Source organism: Hypanus sabinus, chromosome 2 (genome assembly GCF_030144855.1).
Source record: "Hypanus sabinus isolate sHypSab1 chromosome 2, sHypSab1.hap1, whole genome shotgun sequence".
NCBI lineage: Eukaryota > Metazoa > Chordata > Chondrichthyes > Myliobatiformes > Dasyatidae > Hypanus > Hypanus sabinus.
Genome location: NC_082707.1, coordinates 55,538,515 through 55,563,729, shown reverse-complemented (window position 1 = coordinate 55,563,729; position 25,215 = coordinate 55,538,515). Strand labels below are relative to the sequence as shown.

The following is a 25,215-nucleotide window of genomic DNA, read 5'->3' as shown; positions in this document are numbered from 1 at the left end:
ATCTAAGGTGGGAGGGATCTTATTTAATGGGAGGAGAGAGAGTGTCCAGGGTGGGTGGGATCTTATTTAATGGGAGGGGGAGGAGACGGAGTGTCCAGGGTGGGTGGGATCTTACTTTCCAGAATACTTGAAGTTTGTTGCTTCATACTTTCAAGGGACATTCAGAAAATATGATTCAAACTTTGTAGTAGTACTTTAGTCAGTTAAAAATAATTTCTTGATACTTAATATAAAATTTTGGGATCTGGACAAGGCCAGCATTTATTGCCAACCTTAGTTGATCTTCAGAGCCTGGTTTAGATCTGGGTTTAGACTCCTCCAATTGTGAAGGAACTATGATATATTTCATGGTAGTATGTGTGTAACTTAGAAGGGATCTACAGGCACCCACACACTTTCTGTCAAGCTTCCTTCATGGTAGAGATTGTAGATTTGGGACATTGTGTCAGAGTAGCCTTGGTGTGTAACTGCAGTGCATTTTACAGATGGTACACACTATAGCTACTGTGCACTGTGGCGGAGGGATTCAATATTTAGACTAGTTAATGGTGTGTCTGTCAAGCTGGCAACTTTAATAGGATGCTATTAATGAAGTTATTGGCATTCCATTTCTCCATATCCATATAAATTGAGATTATTTCATCATGTGCCCTATAGAAGACCTTCCAAGTCACTCTTCACAATATCCCAGCTTTTGACCTGATATTGTAGCTGTTGTATTTAAGTAGCTAATCCTCTTGTGTTTCTAGTTAATGGTGTCCCCTACGTTATTGATGATGAGGGATTTAGCAATACTAATGACACTGAATTCTGGAGTAGGTGGTTAGATTCTGTCACATTTTTGGTACGAATATTGCTTGCTACCTTAAGCCATGCCTGAATATAATCTGGATGTTGCTATATACAGGCATGGGCTGTTTCATTTTCTGAGAAGATGCAAATAGAATTCAGCTTTGTACAGTCATGAGCAAATATCTGTTATAATATGTGTGCATAATAAAGAACTTCAGTTCCCAAGGGGCAATTCCGGTGGTTCACCTGGAAACAGAAGCTTTGACGGTGACCTGGTCCTATGTGCTCAGTGTTGAACAGGGGTTCAAATAGTAAAATGTTCCAGTGTAAACACACTCCAACTTTGTCTTTATTAAGAACAATTATAACATGGTGTCAGAAGTCTGCATGAGGTCTAAACACAGAATAAATTAATTTACATGTGTAACTGAGAAAGAGACTGCATTTGTATGAAAGGTGTGAGCAATAAGTGAGGTTAGACCCTTTATTCCTGTCAATCAGCCACTGTTTTATCCATGTTAGAATCTTTCCTTTAACACCATGACCTCAAAGCTTATTAAGCAGCCTCATGGTGTGGCACCATATCAACGGCCTTCTGAAAATCCAAGTACACAACATCAACTGATTCTCCCTTGTCTATCCTGCTTATTACTTCTTCAAAGGCTGCCAATAGATTTGTCAGGTAAGATTTTCCCTTGAGGAAACCCATGCTGACTATGGCCTATTTTATAATGTGCCTCCAAGCAGCCTGAGACCTCATCTTTAATAATTGACTCCAACATCTTCCCAACTACTGAGGTGAGACTAAATGGCCTGTAGTTTACTTTCTTCTGCCCCTCTCCCTTCTTGAAGAGTGGAGTGACAGTTGCAATTTTCCAGTCCATTCCAGAATCTAGTGATTCTTGAAAGATCATTACTAATGGCACCACAATCTCTTCAGCCACATCTTTCAGAACCCTGGGGTGTACACCATCTGACATGTCTATCTTCAGACCTTTCAGTTTTTGAAGAGCCTTCTCTCTAGTTATGATAACTTTACATACTTCATGACCCCTGACACCTGGAACTTCCACCATACTGCTAGTGTCTTCCACATGAAGAATGATGCAAAATACTTATTTTGTTGTCCCCCATTATTATCTCTCCAACATCGTTTTCTAGTGGTCTCACCTCTCTTTTGCACTTTACATATCTGAAGAAACTTTTGGTATCCTCTTTAATATTATTGGCTAGCTTAATCTTGCATCCCATCTTTTCCCTCTTTAGGACTGTTTTAGTTGCCTTCTGTTGGTTTTTAAAAGCTTCACAATGTTCTAACTTCCCTCTAATTTTTGCTTTATTATATGCCCTCTCTTTGGCTTTCATGTTGGCTTTGAGTTCTCTTGTTAGAATACTTCTTCCTCTTTGGGATGTATATATCCTGTGCTTCCGAATTGCTTCCAGAAATTCCAGCCATTGCTGCTTTGCCATCATCTCTGCCAGTGTTCTTTTCCAATCAGTTCTGGCCAACTCCACTCTCATGCCTCTGTAATTCCCTTTACTCCACTATAATATAGATACACCAGACTAGCTTCTCCTTCTCAAATTTCAGGGTGAATTCAACCATATTATGATCACTTGTGCATAAGGGTTCTTTTACCTTAAGCTCTCTAATCAATGCCGCTTTATTTCACAACACCCAATCCAGAATAGGTGATCCCCAAGTGGATCCCTGACTGCATCCGTGCTCCCAGCCTTTTCTTTATATTTCATAGAGTGAGTTAAATTGGTGAGAATTGGGATCTTATAATGGGGATAATGTCAGGAGAAAGTTGAGATAAATCATCTCTTTGGCACTTCTCATTGAATGTGGTTCAGCTTTTTCTTTCGCAGTTACATACTTGGCTCAGCCTGTTGAGGATGTGGATGTTCTTTGAGTTTCATTTTCCCATTGGTAGTTTAATTCTCCACCGTACGGAGAATATAGAAGTGTACAGCACAGAAACAGGAGCTATGGCCCACGATGTCTGTGCCACATTAAGCTAATCTTACCTGCCTGCAATTGGTCCATTTCTCTGCCTGTTCAAGTGCCTGCCTAAATGCCTCTGAAACATTATTATATCTGCTTTTATTACCTCCCTTTGCAGTGTGTTCCAGAAACTTACCAGCCATTGTGTAAAACTCTTGCCTCTCTTTGAAACTTCCCCCCTCAAGTGAAACCTATTCAAATCAAAGTAAATTTCAAAGTAAAATTTATTATCAGGATACAACTATGTCATCACATACAACTCTGAGATTCTTTTTGCTGTGGGCATACTCAGCAGATCTGTAGAATGGTATCTGTTAAACAGGATCAAGGATCTTCAAACTGCAAATGCAAATATAAATAAATAGCAATAAATAACGAGATGAAGAGTCCTTAAAGTGAAACCATCAGTTATGGGAACATCAGAAATAGAATGAGAGTGCTATCCCCTTTTGTTCAAGATCCTGATGGTTGAGGAGTAGTAACTGTTCTTGAACCTGGTGGTATGAGTCCTGAGGCACTTGCACCTTCTACCTGATGGCAGCAATGAGAAAAGAGCATGGCCTGGGTGATGAAGATCTTTGACGATGGATGCCACTTTTCTAAAGCAGTGTTTCATGTAGATGTGCTCAATGGTTGGGAGGGCTTTGCCTGTGGTGTACTGGGCCGAATCCACTACCTTTTGTAGTGAGAGGTTGTTATTATCAGTTATCAGTCAAATTTTCAATCTCTCTCCTCTATGCTGATTTATCCACCAACTTTGATACAGCCCATAACTGTGGTGTCATCATCAAACTTGTACATGGTGTTAGAGCAGTACTTAGCCACACAGTCATAGGTGTAAAACAAGCAGAGCATGGGGATAAGCACACATCTCTGTGGTGCTCCTGTGCTGATAAAGATTGTGGAGGAACACACGTAAAATGCTGGAGGAACTCAGCAGGCAAGGCAGCATCTATAGAAAAATGTACATTGGACATTTTGGGCTGAAACTCTTTGGCAGGGCCCGAAATGTCAGCTGTACTTTTTTCCATAGATACTGCATGGCTCAGTGAGTTATTCCACCATTTTTTGAGTTTTGCTTGGATTTCCAGCATCTGCAGGATTTCTCTTGTTTGAGATTGTGAAGAAAATGTTTTTACCAACCCAAACTGACAGGGGCCTGCAAGTGAGGAAATCCAGGATCCAATTGCATAAGTGGGTATTAGGGCCCTGGTCTTGGAGTTTACTGATTAGTTTTGAGGGAATGATGATACTTTTCTTCTGCTATTTGATATTTCCAACCTGGGAAAAAGGTTCTGGCTATAAAACCCTATCTATGCTTTCATAGTTTTATATACTATTAAGTTGCCTCTGAGCTTCAGAAGTCTTTCACATGATATTCACTTTTTTCACTAATGAGTTGATAGTGGAAGAGCAGTTGTTATTTATCATTTCTCTGTTTGTTGTAATGTCTTAAGGTTCAAGGCTGCCCTCCAAAGTGCTATCCCATCAATATTCTAAGTATATCTGCCTCTTCCTACCGTAGCAAATGGTCATCATTTTCTACCTTGAACTGAACTGGCTATAGAGCTACCATCTGAAATCTGTAATCCAGAAAACGTTCATCCACCTTGATGATCTGCACTGAACCCAGAGTTCATGCAGCTGGACTCTTGTTTTCAACTAATTATGAAGGTTTTATCAATGTAAGATACACTTCAGTTGAGAGATTTCTGTTTTGCTAGATGTAAAATTAAGGACAAGAAATTAGTTAGTTATTTAATAAGGCCAATATTTCTGTGTTAATTATTTTGGTATTATGGAATGAGAAATCATTTTTATGTCGTTTGAGGTGTATGCATTTACTGCTGCTTTGAAGCAAACAGTCAGTGTAAAATGCAGTTCTTCAATGAGGAAGAAAAAGGGCATCTTGTTGAGTGGCTAGCAGCTCTTGAGCGTTAGCAAGTTGGCAGTAAAATTTCCAAAATATTTTATGTATTGCTGATGCTGTGCCTAAGTATTGATATCTTTTCATCTACTAGTTTTAAAACATAATATTAAAGTTAAATGTTTTCTGAGAAATGAACCACGATACTTTCAAGACCAAAGGATATACAAGAAAAATTAGGCCATTTGGCCCATTGGCCCATTGAGTCTGCTCCACCATTCCATCTTGACTGATTTATTATCCCTCTCAACCCCTTCTCCTGCGTGCTCCCTATAACCTTTGACACACTTACTAATTAAGAACCAATCAACCTCTGCTTTAAATTTTTCCAATGTTTTTGGCCTCCACAGCAATCTGTGGCAATGAATTCAATGGTTTCGCCACCCTCTGGCTAAAAAAATTCCTCCTCATTTCTGTTTTAAAGAGGTATCCTTCTATTCTGAGCGATGCCGTCTTGTTCTAGACTCTCCTATAGGAAACACACTCTCCATGTTTACTTCATCTAGACCTGTTAATATTCGACAGGTTTCAATGAGATTCTTCTCATTCTGTCATTGAGATTCCCTCATTCTTCTAACATTCATTAAATACAGGCAGAGAGTCATCAAAAATTTCTCATACATTAATCCTTTTATTCCCAGGATCATTCTCATGATCTCCTCTGGACCCTCTCCAATGCCAGCACATCCTTTCTTAGATAAAGGGCTTAAAAGTTCTCACAATACTCCAAGTGTGGTCTGATTAATGCCTTATAAAGCATCAGCTTTTACAAGGTATTGAGGTGGTTCAAGGAATGAGATGCAGTTTGGAATTGGAAAACATGAAGGTAAAATAGGACTTGATTATCAATATTTTTCTTTCCCATCTGTCAATAGCCAATTTGAGAGGCTATCAGAATGTCAGGTGGTAAAGCCTTCACCCCCAGATTGTAAGCAGAAAACAGAAGAAAATTGGAGGACATTGGAGGCCAATGTCAAAGGTACAGAGGTGGTGGTGGCATAGGACGTGGGGAGATAGGAAAGATAAGTGGATAGACTTAAAATGAGAAGGTAGACTTCATGTCTGTGGTGATGGGAGGGTATGAAAGAGAGGGAGAGAAAGAGAGAATTGAATTAAATAGAAAATGTGAAATAAACAAGATTTTGGCTTATTTATTTTCTACTTGCATTTCCTGACACATGCATAGGTAATGTGACTTTTTTGGTGCAGTAGGTTCATTTTGCTGATTTTTTTTCTACAATTTTACATATTAATTACTGTCAAGCTACCTGCAAATTTAAGTGTGAGTTGTAAACCTAAATAACCACTATTATTTGTTGTGAGTTATTAAACTACTGTAACTGCTTTATGTTTGATATCTGCTTCAAGTGTATTTCTCCATTCCAACAGAAGGTTGGCAGATGCATAGCATCTGCAGCCACTTGTATCTCCAAATTCAGGTGAGTTCTGGTTGTTACTTAAGAGACTCTCTTATATAAGTTCCCAAAAGAAATTTCTGACGTGACCCCAAATTGCAATACTTCTGTCAGGGACTACTGCTCAGCATTCAATGCTATCATCCCCTCAAAACTAATCAATAAGCTCCAAGACCTAGGCCTCATTGTGCAATCAGGTACTCTATTTGCTCACATGCAGATCCCAGTTAATTGGATTGACACAACATTTCCAGGCTGTGTGCTTTGTCAACTGCTCCACTTGCTTTCTACTTAAGACTGTGAGACTAAGGATAGCTCCAATGCCATGTTTAAGTTTGCTCTTGACACCACTGTTGATGACTGAATTAAAGGTGCAGGCAAATTAGCATTTCAGAGTTAGATTTAAAATCTTCTGAATTATGCCACAACACCCTGTCATTCAGTGTCAGCAAAGCCAAAGAGCTGATTATTGACTACAGGAGGAAGAAGCTGAAGGTGTATGAGGCAGTCCTCATCAGGTGATTGGAGGTGGAGAGAGTCAATAGCTTAAAATTCTTTGGCGTTATCATTTTGAAGGTTCTGTCCTGGGACCAGCAGGGTAAATTATGTTACAAAGAAGGCACAGCAACATCTCTACTTTCTTAGAAGTTTGCGCAATTCGGCATGTTATCTAAAACTTTGACTAACAGCTGTAGATGCACATTGGTGAGTATCTTGACTGGTTTGCCTGGTATGGAAACACCAAATCTCTTGAATGAAAAAGCCTACAAAAGTTGTGAATACAGCTCATTAAATCTATCTTGGGAATAACTCTCCCTGCCATTGAGCACATCTACAAGGAGTGCTGCCATAAGAAAGCAGCATCCATCATTAAGGATGCCCACCATCCAGGCCATTCTCTCTTCTCAGTGCTGCCATTGGGAAGGAGGTACAAGAGCATTAGGACCCTCCCCACCAGGTTCATGAACAGTTATTACCTTTCAACCATCAGTCTCCTAAACCAGCGTGGATGACTTCGCTCACCTCAGCTCTGAACTGATTCCACACCTATGAACTCACTTTCAAGGTTTCTGCAACTCATGTTCTCGGTATTATTTATTTTCTTATTTAATTGTTTTGTATTTGCATAATTTATCTTCTTTTCCTCATTGGATGTTTGGTGATTGTTGTCTGTCGATTTTCATTGATTCTATTGTATTTCTTTGTCCTGTGAAAGCCTGCAAGAAAATGTATATACAAAGTATATATACTTTGAAAATAAATTTACTTTGAACATATGATTCAATGGGAAATAAGGTGTCTTGTTATGAAAAATTTGCTGTATGTGGCCAGTTTTCTAGAAACACAACCTCTCTATAAAATGGAGGTTGCCTGTATTATTTTTGTGCATCTAGTTGTGATAGTATCATGCATAGAAAACTAATTTGTGGAGTAATAACAATTTTTTTTGCTTTTTTTAATATAAATTATGCCAGTATTTTTAAAAGACTTTCATTTTCTTTCCCCAGCAAATGCAGCAACAGCTAGAGCAAGTCCTTGAAGAAGTAAAAAACAGTAAAAGCAAATTAGCATGTGATAAAGAAAAGCTGCAGGTAATATGTATTATCATTCTTGCTTTTCAAAATACTTAAAATTGGGGTGATCCAATGATATTATTTCTGAAATCAGTACAAACAGGGCTAAATTATTGCATACACAGCTTGGGTCACAATTTGGTACAATGGATCAGTCAGCAGTTAAAATAGTCAATTAAAACTAAGCAATGCATGTTTAGGATATTGTTAAAACAGTTTTAATGATACACTTAATTAGATGTATATTTGAATTACAGATTCAACTCCAATGTAAAATATTACAAATACATGATTTAGCATTATACATCTCAACTAGCTCTTATCATTTTCTGTGTAATAGCTGCATATTTTAATTGTATGGATATTGTTTGGTATCTACTGATACACTGAAAGCTATGTGATTAATTAATTCTCTTCTTAGAATTTAGAGTTCCAGACTGTGAATTATATGTGAAATATTAAGAATATATTCAACTTATAGTGAAAGCCAAGGAAGGAATGAAATTACATTAATAGAAGAATGTCTTCTGTCCTTTATTGTACATTTAATATTTTTTGACAAAGGAAGTGAACTTTCTAAAATCCATTTATTCATGATTTTTCATAGTCCTGTAATGTTTTAATAGACTTCCTCAAATTACAGTTTCATGTAGCATTTTTTGTGAATAATATTTCAAATTTATGGAAAGAGACCATTGTCATGGACTTCTGTCTTTTGTTGCTGTTTGTAGTCCAGAGTGCAGCAATTACAGGAAGAACTGCAACACAGATCTGATGTAAGTTCTGAAAATGTCCAGTTGCAGAAAGCTAACACGCTGCTTGAGACTAAGTATTCTCAGGTGAGGCACCATTAAATAGTTGTGAAACAACAAAACAATAAGCAATTTTTATTGTATAACATTAAAATGTAATTTATATATATATTCTCTTCACATTTTAGTAAATGAGTGAACTACCTGTATGTCTTAAGAGTTCAACCTCCGATCATCCATGTGCCATCTCCATCATGGGTTCAGATAATCTCATTAGATATCTTCATCCTAGAATGTTGTTGTCATAGGTTGAACAGTTTCCCACTAGTTCTGAAGAGCTGGTCACCTTTACTCCTACGGGAAATTTGTTGGAGGTGAGCTATAGTGCTGTGGTGAGAAAAATTATAAAAAGTTTTGGGACAATGACTTGGCCTTGTTTGAAAGCATTCTTCCCTAATACTTATTCTGTTGTAGACCACCAGCATAGGTGTAATATGGAAGTGAATTTCTGAGCATAACGACATTTGAGAGGGTGTTTAATAATCCTTCCCATAAGATAGAGATAAGAATTTAACAATGTTGAAGGAAGCCATGTCTAGATTTTCTTGGACTAGTAGTGTGGCGATGATCTTGTCCACTGTCCTTTTAGGTAAATAGGTGAATGATGTTTTCTGTGGCAAAAGGCAGGATGACACCTCTGTTTACCATGCCTGAATTTGTTTCCAGTCTTGAAGATAGTCAAGATTACAGATCTCTTGATATCTGACATCTTTGGTGTGTCATATCTTCCCAAATAAAATTGTATTAATTGAAATTATCTACAATAAAATTGTAGATTTGTGACTAAAACTTTTCACTGCTGAGTTTTGTGATTTGAGTTGAGACATAGCCTCAATTTCTTGTTGGTCAGGAACAGGTTATAAGAGTCAGTGAGTTATATTGCATAGAAACAAGCCCTTAAGCTCAACTGGTCCATGTTAACCAAACACAGGGATATCTGCAGATGCTAGAAATTCAAGCAATACACACAAAATGCTGGTGGAATGCAGCAGGCCAGGCAGCATCTATAGGAGGAAGCACTGTCGATGTTTTGGGCCAAGACCCTTCGTCAGGACTAAATGAAAGGAAAGGTAGTAAGTGATTTGAAAGTAGGAGGGGGAGGGGGAATGCGAAATTATAGGAGAAGACTGGAGGGGGTGGGGTGAAGCTGAGAGCTGGAAAGGTGATTGGCAAAATGGATACAGAGCTGGAGAAGGGAAAGGATCATGGGACAGGAGGCCTGGGGAGAAAGAAATGGGGAGGGCAGCACCAGAGGGAGTTGGAGAACAGGCAGAGTGATGGGCAGAGAGAGAAAAAAAGGGGGAGAGGGAAGAAAGCTAAATATATCAGGGATGGGGTAAGAAGGGGAGGGGGGGGCATTAACGGAAGTTAGAGAAGTCAATGTTCATGCCATCAAGTTGGAGGCTACCTAGATGCTATAAGGTGTTGTTCCTCCAACCTGAATGTGGCTTCATCTTGACAGTAGAGGAGACCATGGATAGACATATCAGAATGGGAATGGGACGTGGAATTCAAATGTGTGGCCACTGGGAGTTCCTGCTTTCTCAGGCGGACCAAGCATAAGTGTTCAGCAAAACTGTCTCCCAGTCTGTGTCGGGTCTCACCAATATATAAAAAGCCACACCAGGAGCACCGGCGCAGTATATCACACCAGCCGACTCACAGGTGAAGTGTCACCTCACCTGGAAGAACTGTCTGGGGCCCTCTGCCCATCACTCTGCCTGTTCTCCACAATCCTTTCCCTACAGGTTCCTACCAAGGTTCCCTACAGCTCTTAGCTTTATCCCATCCCCTCCGGTCTTCTCCTATCATTTCGCATTTCCCCCTCCCCCTCCTACTTTCAAATCTTTTACCATCTTTCCTTTCAGTTAGTCCTGACGAAGGGTCTCAGTCCTAAACGTCGACAGTGCTTCTTCCTATAGGTGCTGCCTGGCCTGCTGTGTTCCGCCAGCACTTTGTGTGTATTCCATGTTAACCAAGCTGCCTATCCAAGCATATCTCATTTGCCCATGTTTGCACAAAACCTTCAAAACCTTTCCTGTCCATGTACCTGTGTAGTTATCTTTTAAAATTGTTATTGTTCCTGCCTTAACCACATCCTCTGGCAGCTCATTCCACATATTTATCATCCTCTATATAAAAAATAAAGTTGCCCTAAAGTCAGGAGGCAGGTAGCTGTGTGACTGTCAGGAGAGGGAAGGAGAATAGATAGAAAGAGCAGGGCACCCCTGTGGCCATTCCCATCAACAATAAGTATACCGTTTTGGATACTGTTGGTGGAGCTGACCTACCAGGGACAAGTTGCGGAGGTCGCATCTCTGGCCCCGAGACTGGACACTCAGCTCAGAAAGGAAGGAGGGAAAAGAAGAGAGCAGTAGTGATAGGGGATTTGATAGTTAGGGGGACAGATAAGAGGTTCTCTGAGAGAGATTGAGAATCCTGGATGGTCTGATGCCTCCCTGGTGCCAGGGTCCGCAATATCTCAGATCAAGTTCTCGGTATTCTCAAGAGGGAGGGTGAGCAGTCAGATGTCACGGTCCATGTAGGGACTAATGACATGGATAGGAAGGAGGAGGAGGTTCTGCAAAGAGAGTGTAAAGGGGGTTTCTTTTTTTTTCTTTGTTACTGTTGGGAAAGGGTTTCCTTTTGTTAACTAGCAGGAATGCTAATTTACTGATACCGAGAATGGTATTCCTTTGTAAACCAAATGGGGACTAATGTTCTTTCTTCTGAGTCTGTAAGCTTTTGTTGACGGGCTTTTGGGCAGATCGGCGCGAGGGGGTCGAGAGAGAGGACGCAATGCTCTAAGCTGGGCGAGGATCGGACCCCAAAGGGGGGTCCGAGGCCGGGAGATTCTCCGAGGAGGGGGGGATGAAGCTAGATGTGCTTGGTTGACCACTCGGAGGGTCCTGAGCTGTTTGGAGAGTCGAGGAGTTCGGAGGGGATCGAATGGTGGCCAGAAGACTTCAGTAATTGAGCTCCAACGGTTGTGCACGAAGCGGTTTGGACTTTGATAAGTTTGGCGCCTTTTCTTTAATTTTCTCTTCATATATACTGTATCGTTATTAATCACTTAGTTATAGTAACCTTTATAAATTGTACTCATTTAATCGCATATGGTGTACTGTCTGGTTTTGGGCGAGGCGGGGACATCACACAGCATCCACACCAGCTGATTACCCAGTTTGGCGGGGCCGAAGGCTGCTCCCCCTAGACGGGAACGAGCTGAGCGAGCCTGAGGCGACCCAGGGGGTTACATTGTGGGGGCTCGTCCGGGATTGATTTCTGTGGAAGCTGTGTGATCACCCTCTTTAAATTGTGTCTGCGGCAAAGAGCTGGTGTGCCTTTGTGGGTGTGCGATTGCTGGTTATCGCTGTGTGTGTGTTGGGTGGGGTGGTTGCTGTTGGCTGACGAAATGGTGGTGGGACCATGGGTTGTCCGTACTGTTTGGAGATTGAGGAGTGACAGGTTGGGATGTTTCAGCAGTGGTGAGCTCCGCCCGGTTATTGGAATAATGTCCAGCCCTAAAGGGGCGGAGGCGTGGGCGGAGCGGACCTCTCAGTTGTTGGGTGAGTGGCAGTGCTTGGCTGAGGGAAAGCGACAGGGACGGGTTGAAAGTTTGAGTAGGCGGGCTGCTGACTTTGTTAGAACTGTCGGGCGCAATTACCTCGAAGTGACCGCTGCCAGTTCTGGGAAAGTGTGGGAAAATGCGTGTGGTTCGACTGGAAGTCAAATGCCGCAGCTGGGGGGCTTATTATATCTGTGGCAGGAGATTGGTGGGAAGTTTTTAGGGTATCCCTTTTTGCCTTGGGGGGCAGATAAATTGCTTGTGGTGCCAAGTGGATCTGTCAAGGGGATCAGTTGTTCCGTTGATTCGAGAGGTGTCGGGAAACTTAGAGGAGGCCCAGTGGGGGAACGGCTTGGGGTCTCTGGGGGAGCACATTCCCAGCAATGTACCAAGGAACTCCTGAAAGGAACAGAACCTATTCCTGAAGGCTTAGAGGGGCCATGCGCACAGGTGTTGTTACGGATGGATGGAAGTCAAGTTAAAGCCATCCTCGGCACCGAGGCGCCGGTGAAGTTGCTGTACAGTTTGTTTCATAACCGTTATTGGAAGCATTTACGCTTCACAACATTGAGGACACTGGAGATTCGGGGTACCAGTGCCGGTGATTATCCGGACAACGGTTGTTGGTCAGGGAAAATGGAGTTCTTAGAGGCAAATGTGGAGGAGACTGAGGTTCATGAATCGTTAATGTGTCCGGACCCTGTTGAGACGGGCAGCGTTTCTGTTCTAGAGAGAACCAAAATCCTGCTGGTGCACTTGGGAGCCTGCCCAGAGGAGGTGGGTGAGCGCTGTTGGGAGGCATTGTCGATGCACCCAGGGTTTCGAGCTGCTTGTGCGGACGTGTGTAGCAGCATTGGGCTGATACCGAATTCAAACAAGAGCCAGTGGTGGTACGGCCTGGGGGAAGTATCTGAGGGTGAGACCCTCTTCGTGGACGCTGCGAAATACCACAAGGGAGGGGAGTTGACTGCTGAAGACACCTGGGAGAGAGAGAGGTTGCGGCGACTGGCCCCTACAGCCGTGGAAGATGTAGGCAGCGTGTGTATGGATTATATTGCGTTGAAGAGGCGCACTGTCAGTGACCAGAATATGGCCCTGAGGGCCAGAGAGGCGATGGCCTGTCTGAGTGGTGTGAAGTGGTTTAAGGTGCTGGATCTGAGGAGTGGATGTTGCCAGATCCCGATGAGTGGGGCCAACAAGGAGAAGACGGCCATTATAAATTCCCTAGGAGTCTTCGGGTCCGAAAAGATGCCACAGGGCATATCTGGAGCCCTTGCAACCTTCCTGTGGGGCAGGTGGAAGACCATAGGGGATGTGGAGGCGTTTGGAGTTTTGGTGTATGTGGATGATCTCTTGGTATTTGGATTTGCCTCAGGAGAATATGAAGTGAGGTCGTTGCAGGAGCAGCTGAGAACTACCGAGTTAAAGTGTTTTCGGGACACGTGCCAGGGCTGGCGAAGGTCGCAGCTCGTGAGAGACTGTCTCTACGGAATCAAGTTTGAAATGAAGACGGAGAGACTGGAGAAAGTGATCTGGAACCATTCGGAAGACTTACAAGTTGGAGAGAATGAAGAAAGTTGTCTGACTGAGGGTAATAGCAAACTGAGAACCCGGAGAGGGTAGTTTGCAGAGGTGAAGAAATTACAGACGAATCTCAGAAGAGAGAAGCGGAAGCTTGAAGGGAACCTGAAGATGACCATCGACAGTTCAAATGAAGTGCAAAACCTGAAAGTTGATCTGGAAGAAGTCATGAGGAAGAAAAAGCTGGAGAGAAGTGCAGTGAATACTGAACAGGAGGCTGAAGAGACTGCGGGAGCAGTGCAGGCCACGTGTTTCCGTTTGGAGAAGGTCAAACAGCAGCTACCGATCACAGGAATGAGGAAGAATACAGATTTGATGGATGATGTGCTGGATGTGTGGTACATGGTGCCTTTTGCTGACTTTCCCTCGATTGAGGAAGAGAACTTTGGCCCTTCTCCTATTGAGTCAGGTGTAGCGGGGAGGGTTAGCTGTGTGCAGTGTGGGGCATGAGTGAGAGGTTGAGAGAGGAGTTGGGTAGTGGGCCCAAGGTATCCCCAGTTGTGTCCGAGCCTGAAGGGTTTAGGTGAGGGGGTACGGAGGCCTCAGAAGGGTTAGGGAACTCCCAGATAGTTGCCCTAAGTAGCGCCTGAGGAACAGGGCGTGAGGGTTACTGTGTGGGAAGGAGATGTCACTGTTTGTGCTTGGGTTACGGTGTGTTGGCAGGAAAGGTGGCGAGTTATTTAGTAGTCATGAGGACATGACTTTTATTTGGTGGAGGAAGTGTGTAAAGGGGGTTTCTTTTTTTTTCTTTGTTACTGTTGGGAAAGGGTTTTCTTCTGTTAACTAGCAGGAATGCTAATTTACTGATACCGAGAATGGTATTCCTTTGTAAACCAAATGGGGATTAATGTTCTTTCTTCTGAGTCTGTAAGCTTTTGTTGACGGGCTTTTGGGCAGATCGGCGCGAGGGGGTCGAGAGAGAGGACGCAATGCTCTAAGCTGGGCGAGGATCGGACCCCAAAGGGGGGTCCGAGGCCGGGAGATTCTCCGAGGAGGGGGGGATGAAGCTAGATGTGCTTGGTTGACCACTCGGAGGGTCCTGAGCTGTTTGGAGAGTCGAGGAGTTCGGAGGGGATCGAATGGCAGCCAGAAGACTTCAGTAATTGAGCTCCAACGGTTGTGCACGAAGTGGTTTGGACTTTGATAAGTTTGGCGCCTTTTCTTTAATTTTCTCTTCATATATACCGTATCGTTATTAATCACTTAGTTATAATAACCTTTATAAATTGTACTCATTTAATCGCATATGGTGTATTGTCTGGTTTTGGGCGAGGCGGGGACATCACACAGCATCCACACCAGCTGATTACCCAGTTTGGCGGGGCCGAAGGCTGCTCCCCCTAGACGGGAACGAGCTGAGCGAGCCTGAGGCGACCCAGGGGGTTACAAGAGTTTAGGGAGTTAGGTGCAAAGTTGAAGGACAGGACCTCCAGGGTTGCAATCTCAGGATTGCTACCTGTGCCACGTGCTAGTGATCCTAGAAATAGGAAAATAATGCAGCTAAGTACATAGCTAAGGAGATGGTGCAGGGGGAGGGCTTCATGTTTCTGGAAAATTAGGCTTTGTTCCAGGGAAGGTAGGACCTGTTCCAACGGGACAGTTTGCGCCTGAACTGGAGGGGGAACTTACATCCTTGCAGGTAGATTTGCTAGTGCTGCTCTGGGGAGCTTAAACTAGATTTACAGTGGGAGGGGAACCAGAGTGTTAGAGCAGATAGTGAGATGGAGGAGTATAAAAGCCAAGTGAGGACTTCATCTATAGACAAAAATCAAAGGTTTGTACGTGATAGAAATGTGCTCAGGTGCATCTATTTCAATGCAAAGAGTATTGTAGGTAAGACAGATGAGCTTGGGGTGTGGATTGGCACGTGGGATTATGACATTATTGCTATTAGTGAGACTTGGTTGCAGGAAGGGCAGGACTGGCAGCTTAATGTTCTGGACAACCTGGAGGGCCATACAGAGGCTGAGGAACGGGAAAGGTGTGACCAAACTAACAGGGTTATATTATACACCGCCCAATAGTCAGAGAGAATTGGAGGAGCAAATCTGTAGAGAGATGGCAGACCAATGTAAGAAACAGAAAGTTGTAATAGTAGGGGATTTTAACTTTCCACATATTGACTGGGACTCCCACACTGTGAAAGGGCTAGATAGCTTGGAGTTTGTTAAATGTGTTCAGGAAAGTTTTCTAAATCAATATATAGAGGTACCTATGAGAGAGGATGCAATACTTGATCTCCTATTAGAGAACCAGACAGGTCTGGTGTCAGAAGTATGTGTTGGTAAACATTTTTGTTCCCGTGACCATAATATCATTAGTTTCAAGTTAATTATAGATAAGGATAGGTCTGGTCCTCGAGTCGAGGTTCTAAATTGGAGAAGGGCCAATTTTGTGGAAATCAGAAAGGTTCTAGGAAGAGTGGATTAGGATAAATTGTTTTCTGACAAGGGCGTGTTCAGTAAGTGGAAGGCCTTCAAAGGTAAAATTTTGAGAGTTCAGTGTTTGCATGTTCCTGCCAGGATTAAAGGCAAAGTTAACAGGCATAGAGAACCTTGGTTTTCAAGGGATATTGGCTATCTGGTTAAGAAAAAAAGAGCGATTTATAGCAGATACAGGCAACAAGGAACAAATTAGGTACCTGGAGTATAGAAAATGTAAGAAAATACTAAAGAAGGAAATCAGGAAGGCAAAAAGAAGACTTGAGGTTGCTTTGGCAGATAATATGAAGGTAAACTCGAAGGGTTTCTACAAGTATATTAAGAAAGGATAGTAAGGGACAAAATTTGTCCCGGAGAAGATCAGAGTGGTCGTCAATGTGTGGAGCCTCACGAGATGGGGGAGATCTTAAATGGTTTTTTCGCATCAGTATTTACTCAGGAAGCTGGCATAGTGTATATGGAAGGAAGGGAAATAAGCAGTAGTGTCATGGAACATATAGAGATTAAAGAGGAGGAGGTGCTTGCTGCCTTACAGTGAATAAAGGTAGATAAATTCCCTGGGCCTGACATGATATTTCCTCGGACCTTGAGAGAGACTAGTGTAGAAATTGCAGGAGCCATGGCAGACATATTTAAAATGACTTTAGCCACGGGTGCAGTGCCAGAGGATTGGAGGGTAGCTCATGTTGTTCCGTTGTTTAAGAAAGGCTCCAAAAGTAAACCAGGTAATTACAGGCCAGTGAATCTGACATCAGTAGTAGGTAAATTATTTGAAAGTGTTCTGAGAGATCGGATATACAAGTATTTGGACAGCCAAGGGCTGATTAAAGATCGTCAACATGGCATGTGCGTGATACATCGTGTTTAATGAATCTTGTAGAGTTTTTTGAGGAGGTTACCAAGAAAGTAGATGAATGTGGATGTTGTATACATGGACTTTAGTAAGGCACTTGACAAAGTCCCACATGAGAGGTTAGTTCAGAAGTTTCAGGCGCTAGGTATCCATGAGGAGGTTGTAAACTGGATTCAAAATTGGCGGTGTGGGAGAAGACAGAGAGTGGTAGTGGATGATTGCTTCTTAGACTGGAGGCCTGTGACTAGTAATGCGCCTCTGGGATCTGTGCTGGGAGCATTGTTGTTTGTTTTTTATATCAATGATCTAGATGATAATGTGGTAAATTGGATCAGCAAGTTTACTGATGATGCTAAGATTGGAGGTGTTGTGGACAGCGAGGAAGGCTTTCAAAGCTTGCAGAGGGATCTGGACCAATTAGAAAAATGGGCCAGAAAATGGCAGATGGAATTTAATGCAGATGAGTGTAAGGTGTTGAATTTTGGATGAACAAATCAAGGTAGGACATACACAGTAAATGGTAGAGCACTGAGGAGTGCAGAGGAATAAAGGGATCTGGGAGTTCAGATACATAATTCCCTGAAAGTGACGAAGTGGCGTCACAGTTAGACAGGGTTATAAAGAAAGCTTTTGGCATTCTGGCATTCAGAAATCAAAGTATTGAGTATAGGAGTTGAGATGTTAAGGTGAGGTTGTATAAGACATCGGTGAGGCCAAATTTGGAGTATTGTGTGCAGTTCTGGTTACCTAACTATAGGAAGGATATCAGTAAGATTGAAAGAGTGCAGATAAGATTTACTAGGATATTGTTGGGTCTTCAGGAGTTGAGTTACACGGAAAGATTGAACAGGTTAGGACTATATTTCTTGGAGTGTCAAAGAATGGGGGGGGATTTAGATTTGATAGAAGTTTACAAAATTATGAGGGGTATAGACAGTAAATGTGAGTAGGCTCTTTCCACTTAGATTAGGAGAGATAAATACGAGAGAACATGGCTTTAGGGTGAAAGGGGAAAGGTTTAGGGGGAACATTAGCAGGAACTTCTTCACTCAGAGAGTGGTGGGAGTGTGGAACGAGCTGCCATCTGACATGGTAAATTCGGGCTCACTCTTAAGTTTTAAGAATAAATTGGATAGATACATGGATGGGAGAGGTCTAGAGGGTTATGGACTGGGTGCAAGTCAGTGGGACTAGCGGAATAAAGCTTCAGCACAGATTAGAAGGGCCGAATGGCCTGTTTTCTGTGCTGTAGTGTTCTGTGGTTCTGTGGTTTAAGTTCCTGCTAAATCCTTCTCCTCTCACCTTAAGTATATGCTACCTATGTTACTCTGACCTATTGACGCCCAACCGAATGAAAACATCTTTTGAGTGCATTCACCCTGTCTATATCCCTTATGCACCTCTAAAGGATCACCTCTTAGCTTTCTGTGCTCCAAAGAAAGAAGTCTTAATCTGTCCAATTTCTCCCTGTAACTCAGTCCTTTGAATCTTGGCAAATATTTTCTATACCTTGCAGTTTAATAACAGATTTCCTACAGCATGATGACCAAAACAATGCTATAGTCCAACTGCAATTTCACCAGCATCTTGTACAACTGCACTATAACTTCTTAACTACTTTGCCATTTGTCTAGAATGGACACCAAGACCCAATCATTCACCGTGAAATTACTACGTTAATTTGGTTTTCTAAATTACAACACCCCACACTTATCTAAATTAAATGCAATTTGCCATTCATTGGCCCACTTACTCAGCTGATCAAGACCTCCTTGCAATTTTTGATAACCTTCTTCACTGTTGATCATACCAACTGCTTTTATGTCTTCTGCAAGTTTACAAATTTACATTTAACAATTTACATTCTCATCCGAGTTGTTCATGTACTGTAGATGACAAGCAACAATGGCCTTAGCATCAATTGCTGAGGAGGTGCAACAGGAGTCATGGGATAGCAGTCCAAGAAACAGCCTTTCACAATCTCTCTTAGCTTTCTACCATCAAGCAGTTCATGTTTCTAATTAGCTAGCTTTCTGTGGGTTCCATGTATTCCAACTTTGCAGAGCAACCTACAATGTGGGACCTTATCAACAGTTTTACAGATGCCCATATAGACCATGTCTACTGCCCTGCTCTAATCAAAAAACTGAATCAAGTTTGTAAGCCATGATCTTCCATGAGCAAACCATGGTGACAGCCCCTTAAAGCCCTGCCTTTTCTGATGCATGTTCTTCTTAACCCTCAAAAATCCTCTCCAATAACTTAACTAACATACATGTTCCCAGCTTTTTCTTTGTTGCCTTTCTTCAATAAAGACATAACATTTGCTACCCTCCAGTCTACTCGCATCTCATCTGTGGCTAATGATGATGCAAATATCTCAGCCAGGGCTGTCGCAGTTTCTTTTCTAGCTTCCCAGAGTGTTCTTGAATATACCAGATCAGGCTGTGGAGATGTGTCTACCTTCATACATTTTAAGATGTCCAGCATCTCCTCTGCTGTAATGTAGACAATATCCAAAACCTCTCCATTAACTTTCCCGAGTTCAAAGCTGTCAGATCTTTCCCCATGGTGAAAACAGAGGACAAATATTAATTCAGGACCTTGCCTTTCTCTTGAGACTTCACATATAGATGATCACTTTGATCTTTGATCTTTCTATTCTCTCTCTGCATACTCATTTTTCAGCATAATATACTTCTAAAATCTTTTTGTATGTTCTGTGCCAAAGCTATCCAATGACCCCTTTTGCCCTCCTGATTTCCTTCTTGAGCATATTCCTACATCCTCTATACTCCTTTAGGGATTCTCTTGATCATAGTTGTTTATATCTGATCCATATCTCCTTTTTCTTGGCCACAGATGCGAGTTGTTTTGCCATCCAAGGTTCTCTACACCTGTCAGCCTAGCCTTTCATTCCAAGAGAAACATGCAGGCCTTGCCTAACCAAGAACTGAATCTGTAGAACAGTTCTTTCCCTTTCCACAGCAATATATAAGCTAATAGAACTATGGTCATTTGCCCCAAAATACTTGCCCACTGTCACTTCAGTCACTTAATCTGCCATATTACCCAAGAGTAAACACAAGAGATTCTACAGATGCTGGAATTCCAGAGCAATGCACAAATGCTGGAGGAACTACTCCAGCATTTTGTGTGCATCACGCAAGAGAAAGTTGAGCTTTGCCTTCTCCTAAGTAGGTCTGTCTATATATTACCAAAGGAAACTTTCCCAAACCGACTTAAATTCCATTCTGTTTAAGCCCTTAACTGAATGGCTGTCTCTGTCCATGTTAGGAAAGTTAAAATTATCTACTGTGATAACCCTATTAGTCTTGTATTATCCACAACCCCACCATGTATTTGTTCTAATTTTCAATAACTACCTGAGGACTTACAGTGCAATCGCAGCAACGTGATTATCCCCTTCTTATTTCTTACTTGCATGTGCAAGGCCTCACTGGATGATCCTTCTAACTACTGCTGTTATGTTTCCCTTGATCAAAAATGCAATTCTCTGTTTCCTTCACCCAAACCAGCCTAAAAAATCTGTATCCTGGAATATTAAGCTGCCAGAACGGTTGAGCCTTGTGCATGCTCTCCATTTACCTTCTATTCTTTAAGTCACCATCACTAGAGGCCATATTTCTCGCAGATGCAGGTGAAGAAACTGAGAAAAGGGAATAGCATTTTTATCGGAGATAAGTTGGGAAGAGGTGTAGGCGAGATAACTGTGGAAATATTTTTTCGTGTCCGCACATCTGTTCCTAGGAAACGGCTTTCCATTCCAGTACATCGGAGATGTCATCCTTATTTAAAGAACAGGGTTTCCCTCCCTCTACTATTGATGATGCCCTCAACCACATCTCCTCCATTTCTGCACTAACCCCATATTCTTGCTGCTTTAATAGTGATAGAGTCCCTCTTGTCCCTACCTACCATCCCACCAGTCTCTGTATCCAGCACATTATCCTCCCCAAATTCCAACATCTCCAAAGGGATCCTACCACTAAACATATCTTTACCCTCTTCCCCCATTCTGCTTTCTGCAGGGATTGCTCCCTTAGCGATTCCCTTGACCACTCGCCCTTCCTCACTTATCTCTCTCCAGGCACTTATCCCTGCAAGCAGCCTAAGTGCAACATCTGTACATACACCTCCATCCTCACCTCCATTCAGGGCTCCGAACAGTCCTTCCAGCTGAGGCAACACTCCAACTGTGAATCTGCTGGTGTCCCCTATTGTGTCCGGTTCTCCTGATACGGCCTCCTCGACATTCGTGAGACATGTTGTAATTTGAGGGACCGCTTTGTCAAACACCTCCACACCATCTGCCACAAGACTTCCCAGTGGCCAAACATTTTAATTCTGATTCCCGTACATGGCCTCCTCTTGTGCCAAGAGAAGGCCATCCTTAGGTGGAGGATCAACACCTTCTATCTGTCTGGGTACCCTCTAACCTGATGCCATGAACATTGATTTCTCCTTCTTGTAAAGAAATTCCACACTTCCTTGATTCTCCACTCAGATCTTTTACATTTTTTCACCTGCCTATGGGTCCTCTCCTCCTTCCCTTTCTTCCATGGTCCACTCTCCTTTCCAATCAGATTTTTTCTTCTCCAGCTCATGACCTTTCCCACCCACCTGACTTCACCTACCACTTCCAGTTAACTTGCTTCCCCTCACCCACTTTTTAATTCTGCAATCTTCCCCCTTTCTTCTTAGTCTTAAAGAAGTGTGTTGGCCTGAAGCATCAACAGTTTTTTCCTCTCCATAAATGGTGCCTTGCCTGCTAAGTTCCTCCAGCACTTTGTGGGTGTTTCTTTGGATTTCCAGCATCTGCGGACTTTTTTGTGTTTATGATTAACTTCTCTAAGCATAAACTGTTACAGGTCCACAATCCCTTATCTGAAATCCTTGGGACCAGTTGCATTTCAGAATTCAGAATTTTTCGGATTTCAGAATCCCTCCTTACTGGTTCTGGGACCCCCCACGGATACCAAAAAACACTTTTGCTCAAGTCCCTTATTTAACCTGGTTCAGTGCGGTGGACTTTAGGACCCAGCGGAACTCCAGACCTAGGCATATTATCCGTATAATTTAAATCATCTCTAGCTTACTTGTAATACCTAATACAATGTAAATGCTATGTAAATAGTTGTTATACTGTATTGTTTAGGGAATAATGACAAGAAAAATATTTTATTTCCAACAAAAACATTCAGTAAAACATAAAACTATACAGCCTCAAACGAACCGAATCAAACACATGGTAAATGACTTATTGGAATAGATGTAGAATGTCACTGTCACTATAAAACTTCAGTAACTTGTCTTTCTGCTTCTTTAAATCATATACAGGGGTAGTTCCGACACCATATTCTTCAGTAAGATGTCGCACAGACACACCACGATTAAGCTTCTGCAATAACTCCACTTCCTGCGTCATTGATAATGAGTAACATAGGGGTATCTGCAGCTTCTTTTTGACATTTTTATAATGAAATTAAACACAAAGTCAACAGTGAACTCAAAATATCAGCAAACAGCAAATGCACGTGTAACTAGTATGAGTGCTGAGCCACAACTAATGTCTGGCGGCCTCTGCTAGTGCTGCCATGTCACACCTGAGTGACGTCAGCTGTTGGCGAAAAAAACTTTTTGTTTTCAGAGCTTTTTGGATTTCAGAATTTCAGAGAAGGGATTGTGGACCTGTGCTACTTTCTTCTTTAGAGCCCAATGACAATTTTATGAAAAATTTTAACTTCATTCTTCAGGAACTCTCAAGCTCTCTGCTGGGCTTCCATCTGCAGGAATGTCACTAATTCTGAGAGTGCTTCTATTCCCTGGCACTACTATATTTTTTATAGCTGTGACACTTACTGCAGCACTGTTTTGTTGCTCCCTGCCAAGATAATTGGGCCCCTCTTTATACAGCTGTAGTAGTTAAATTGCTGAGGAGTGATTGTACTTTAGTGGAAATAAATCAATTCTGGTTTCTCTACTACAGTTCTACCCTATATAACTAAATTTTGTTGGAAGATGCATTAGGTTAGCAGCTGGAACAGACAAAATATGACTCTATGAACCCAGCCTAGTGTTATTATTGTCATGCCTGCAGTTTGAATGTTCTTATTCTTTAACTTCTGTTCTGACTAGGTACGTATGCTTTTGGAGCAAAAGGAGAAAGATTTTGCTGTGATCATAAAATCTCATGATGAAGCACTTTGTGAAACACAAAAACTGAAAAAACATATAGAGATGATAGAAGGAAAAGAAACAGAGGAGGTGAAAACAACAGTAAAATGGTTATAACCTTTGCTGAGTATCAGCTTTTTAATTGTTACCTGTTAATTACCTGGTCTTGTGGTTTTGTTTCATCCGGTGTTTTTATAAAAAGTTTTGCTATTAGTCAAGATGGAATCTCAGAACATTTTGTGAATGGAAGAATGCTAATACTAGAAATCTCAAAACTAGAACAAGGCACAGCACTTGTTTTTAAAGCATGCTCAAAGAAAATGGGTATGTGGTTTCAATAGTCATAAACCAAGTGATTAAGGTAGTGTTTTGGATGATTCTCAATTATATCACCCAAAATTAGCTCACAGCTGCTCCTCTGGATTCACCTTCTGAACCTATAATTTTTTGTGATTTCTGAAACCCACTTAAGATGTTACTGAAGAAATCGAACAACATATGGTAATTTAAAAATTCTAATTATTGTTGTTTGCACTAATGTACTTCAAATGTGCTTGAGAAGAAATGTATGATTGATAAATTATTGTTATCAGTTTTCTATAATTTACTTGTTAATTGCCATCTCTCTGGTTGGTGATCAAGAAACAAGGTGCAAGACGCAGTGAATACAAAACCATAAGCATAAATTTTGAATTGATGTAAATGTTAAGATTGTCACTTGAATTTTGAATTATCTGGGATAATTGTCCAAACCTGTACCACCAAGGGCTATTTGATTCAATAGTTTTAAGTAATTTACAACTGAAAACCAGAATTGAATGTGAATTTCATTTATCTTTCAGATTGTTAATCTTCAACCATATTTATCAGACTCTAAGCAAGATAACAGTCAAATGACTACAACTCTAAAGAATGTGTTAATATCACACAGACAACACCACCAAACAATCAAGAAGCTAAAAGCAGTACTTGGACAAAGAATCATGGAAGTATATACCTTGCAACAGGACAAGTAAGGAGGGTGTCATTTTACATGAATACTCATTTTACATTTTAAGAATGTTTAATTTTCCATTGTTATAAGTTATGCAGCAAAATAACTATCCACTAGATTATCTTATGTAACAAATATCACAATTTTAAAACGTATAAAGTATTGCTATCAGTTTTTGTTAAGGGATGCGATTGATATCATAAATTAACATACTTATAACCATCATTTTGAGTGGTAACCAACAGGTATTGTATACATTTACCATAGATTGCTAGGGTTGTGGACCTCTTGGAATTTTAGGGAATGAGAAAATGCACATCAATTACAGTCTAGGTTCTTTATGTGAATCCAAATTTCTCAATGAATTTCAAAGACTCATGCTTCCTGATTACAGCTACGTTCTGAACAGAAATTCCTCCGTGATTTCACAGATATGTATCTTTTATTCCCAGACAATATGTGACCCCTGCCATATTTCAGTTTCAGTTCAATATGTTGGGTTGTCTCTTGACAAGGAATTTTCTTTTCTTTCTTGGCTGCTCAGCCATTCTGTTCTCCAAGAGATCATTGAGAGCTGATATACAATCTTACCATTCTGAGAGTATAGCTCAACTTTGCTGGTTGAGAGAGCTAAGGCAACAATGATATAAAAGCTGTAGTAATAGCAGAAGTGAGGCAAAGATAATGGCAGATGGCTTCAAAGGAAAATCCTTTCTGGATATGGTATCTAGGTACATATACCTTCAGACCATACAATTATATAGATTTGGAATTTGAAGTAACAACTTGCCGTGACATCACACCATTGGCATCGATAATTAGAATCAGAATCAGGTTTAACATCATTGACATATGTTGGTGACAATTATCACCAGACAATTATCACCAGACAATTATCACCTTTTTGAGGCTTTGTCTTTTGAAGATGTCCTCAATGCTGGGAAAGCCACTGCTCATGATGGAGCTGGCTGAATTTGCAACCCTATGCAGCTTTTTACCAATCCTATACAGTGGCCCCTCCATATCAAGCAGTGATGCAACCATTTAGAATA

At 41.5% G+C, this 25,215-nt stretch overlaps 1 protein-coding gene across 10 annotated transcripts in view; it reads left to right on the top strand.

The window, feature by feature from the left end:
• LOC132378911 (coiled-coil domain-containing protein 150-like) overlaps positions 1-25,215 on the top strand; it is a 148,858-nt gene that overhangs the window by 51,649 nt on the left and 71,994 nt on the right. For 9 of the 10 annotated variants that reach the window (XM_059946269.1, XM_059946241.1, XM_059946232.1 and 6 more), the window contains 4 exons: positions 7,651-7,734; positions 8,448-8,555; positions 23,131-23,259; positions 24,012-24,181. In XM_059946269.1, the coding sequence (XP_059802252.1) occupies positions 7,651-7,734; positions 8,448-8,555; positions 23,131-23,259; positions 24,012-24,181 (491 nt within the window). The remainder of the gene's footprint in view (positions 1-7,650; positions 7,735-8,447; positions 8,556-23,130; positions 23,260-24,011; positions 24,182-25,215) is intronic. The other variant, XM_059946263.1, reaches the window with a different exon arrangement.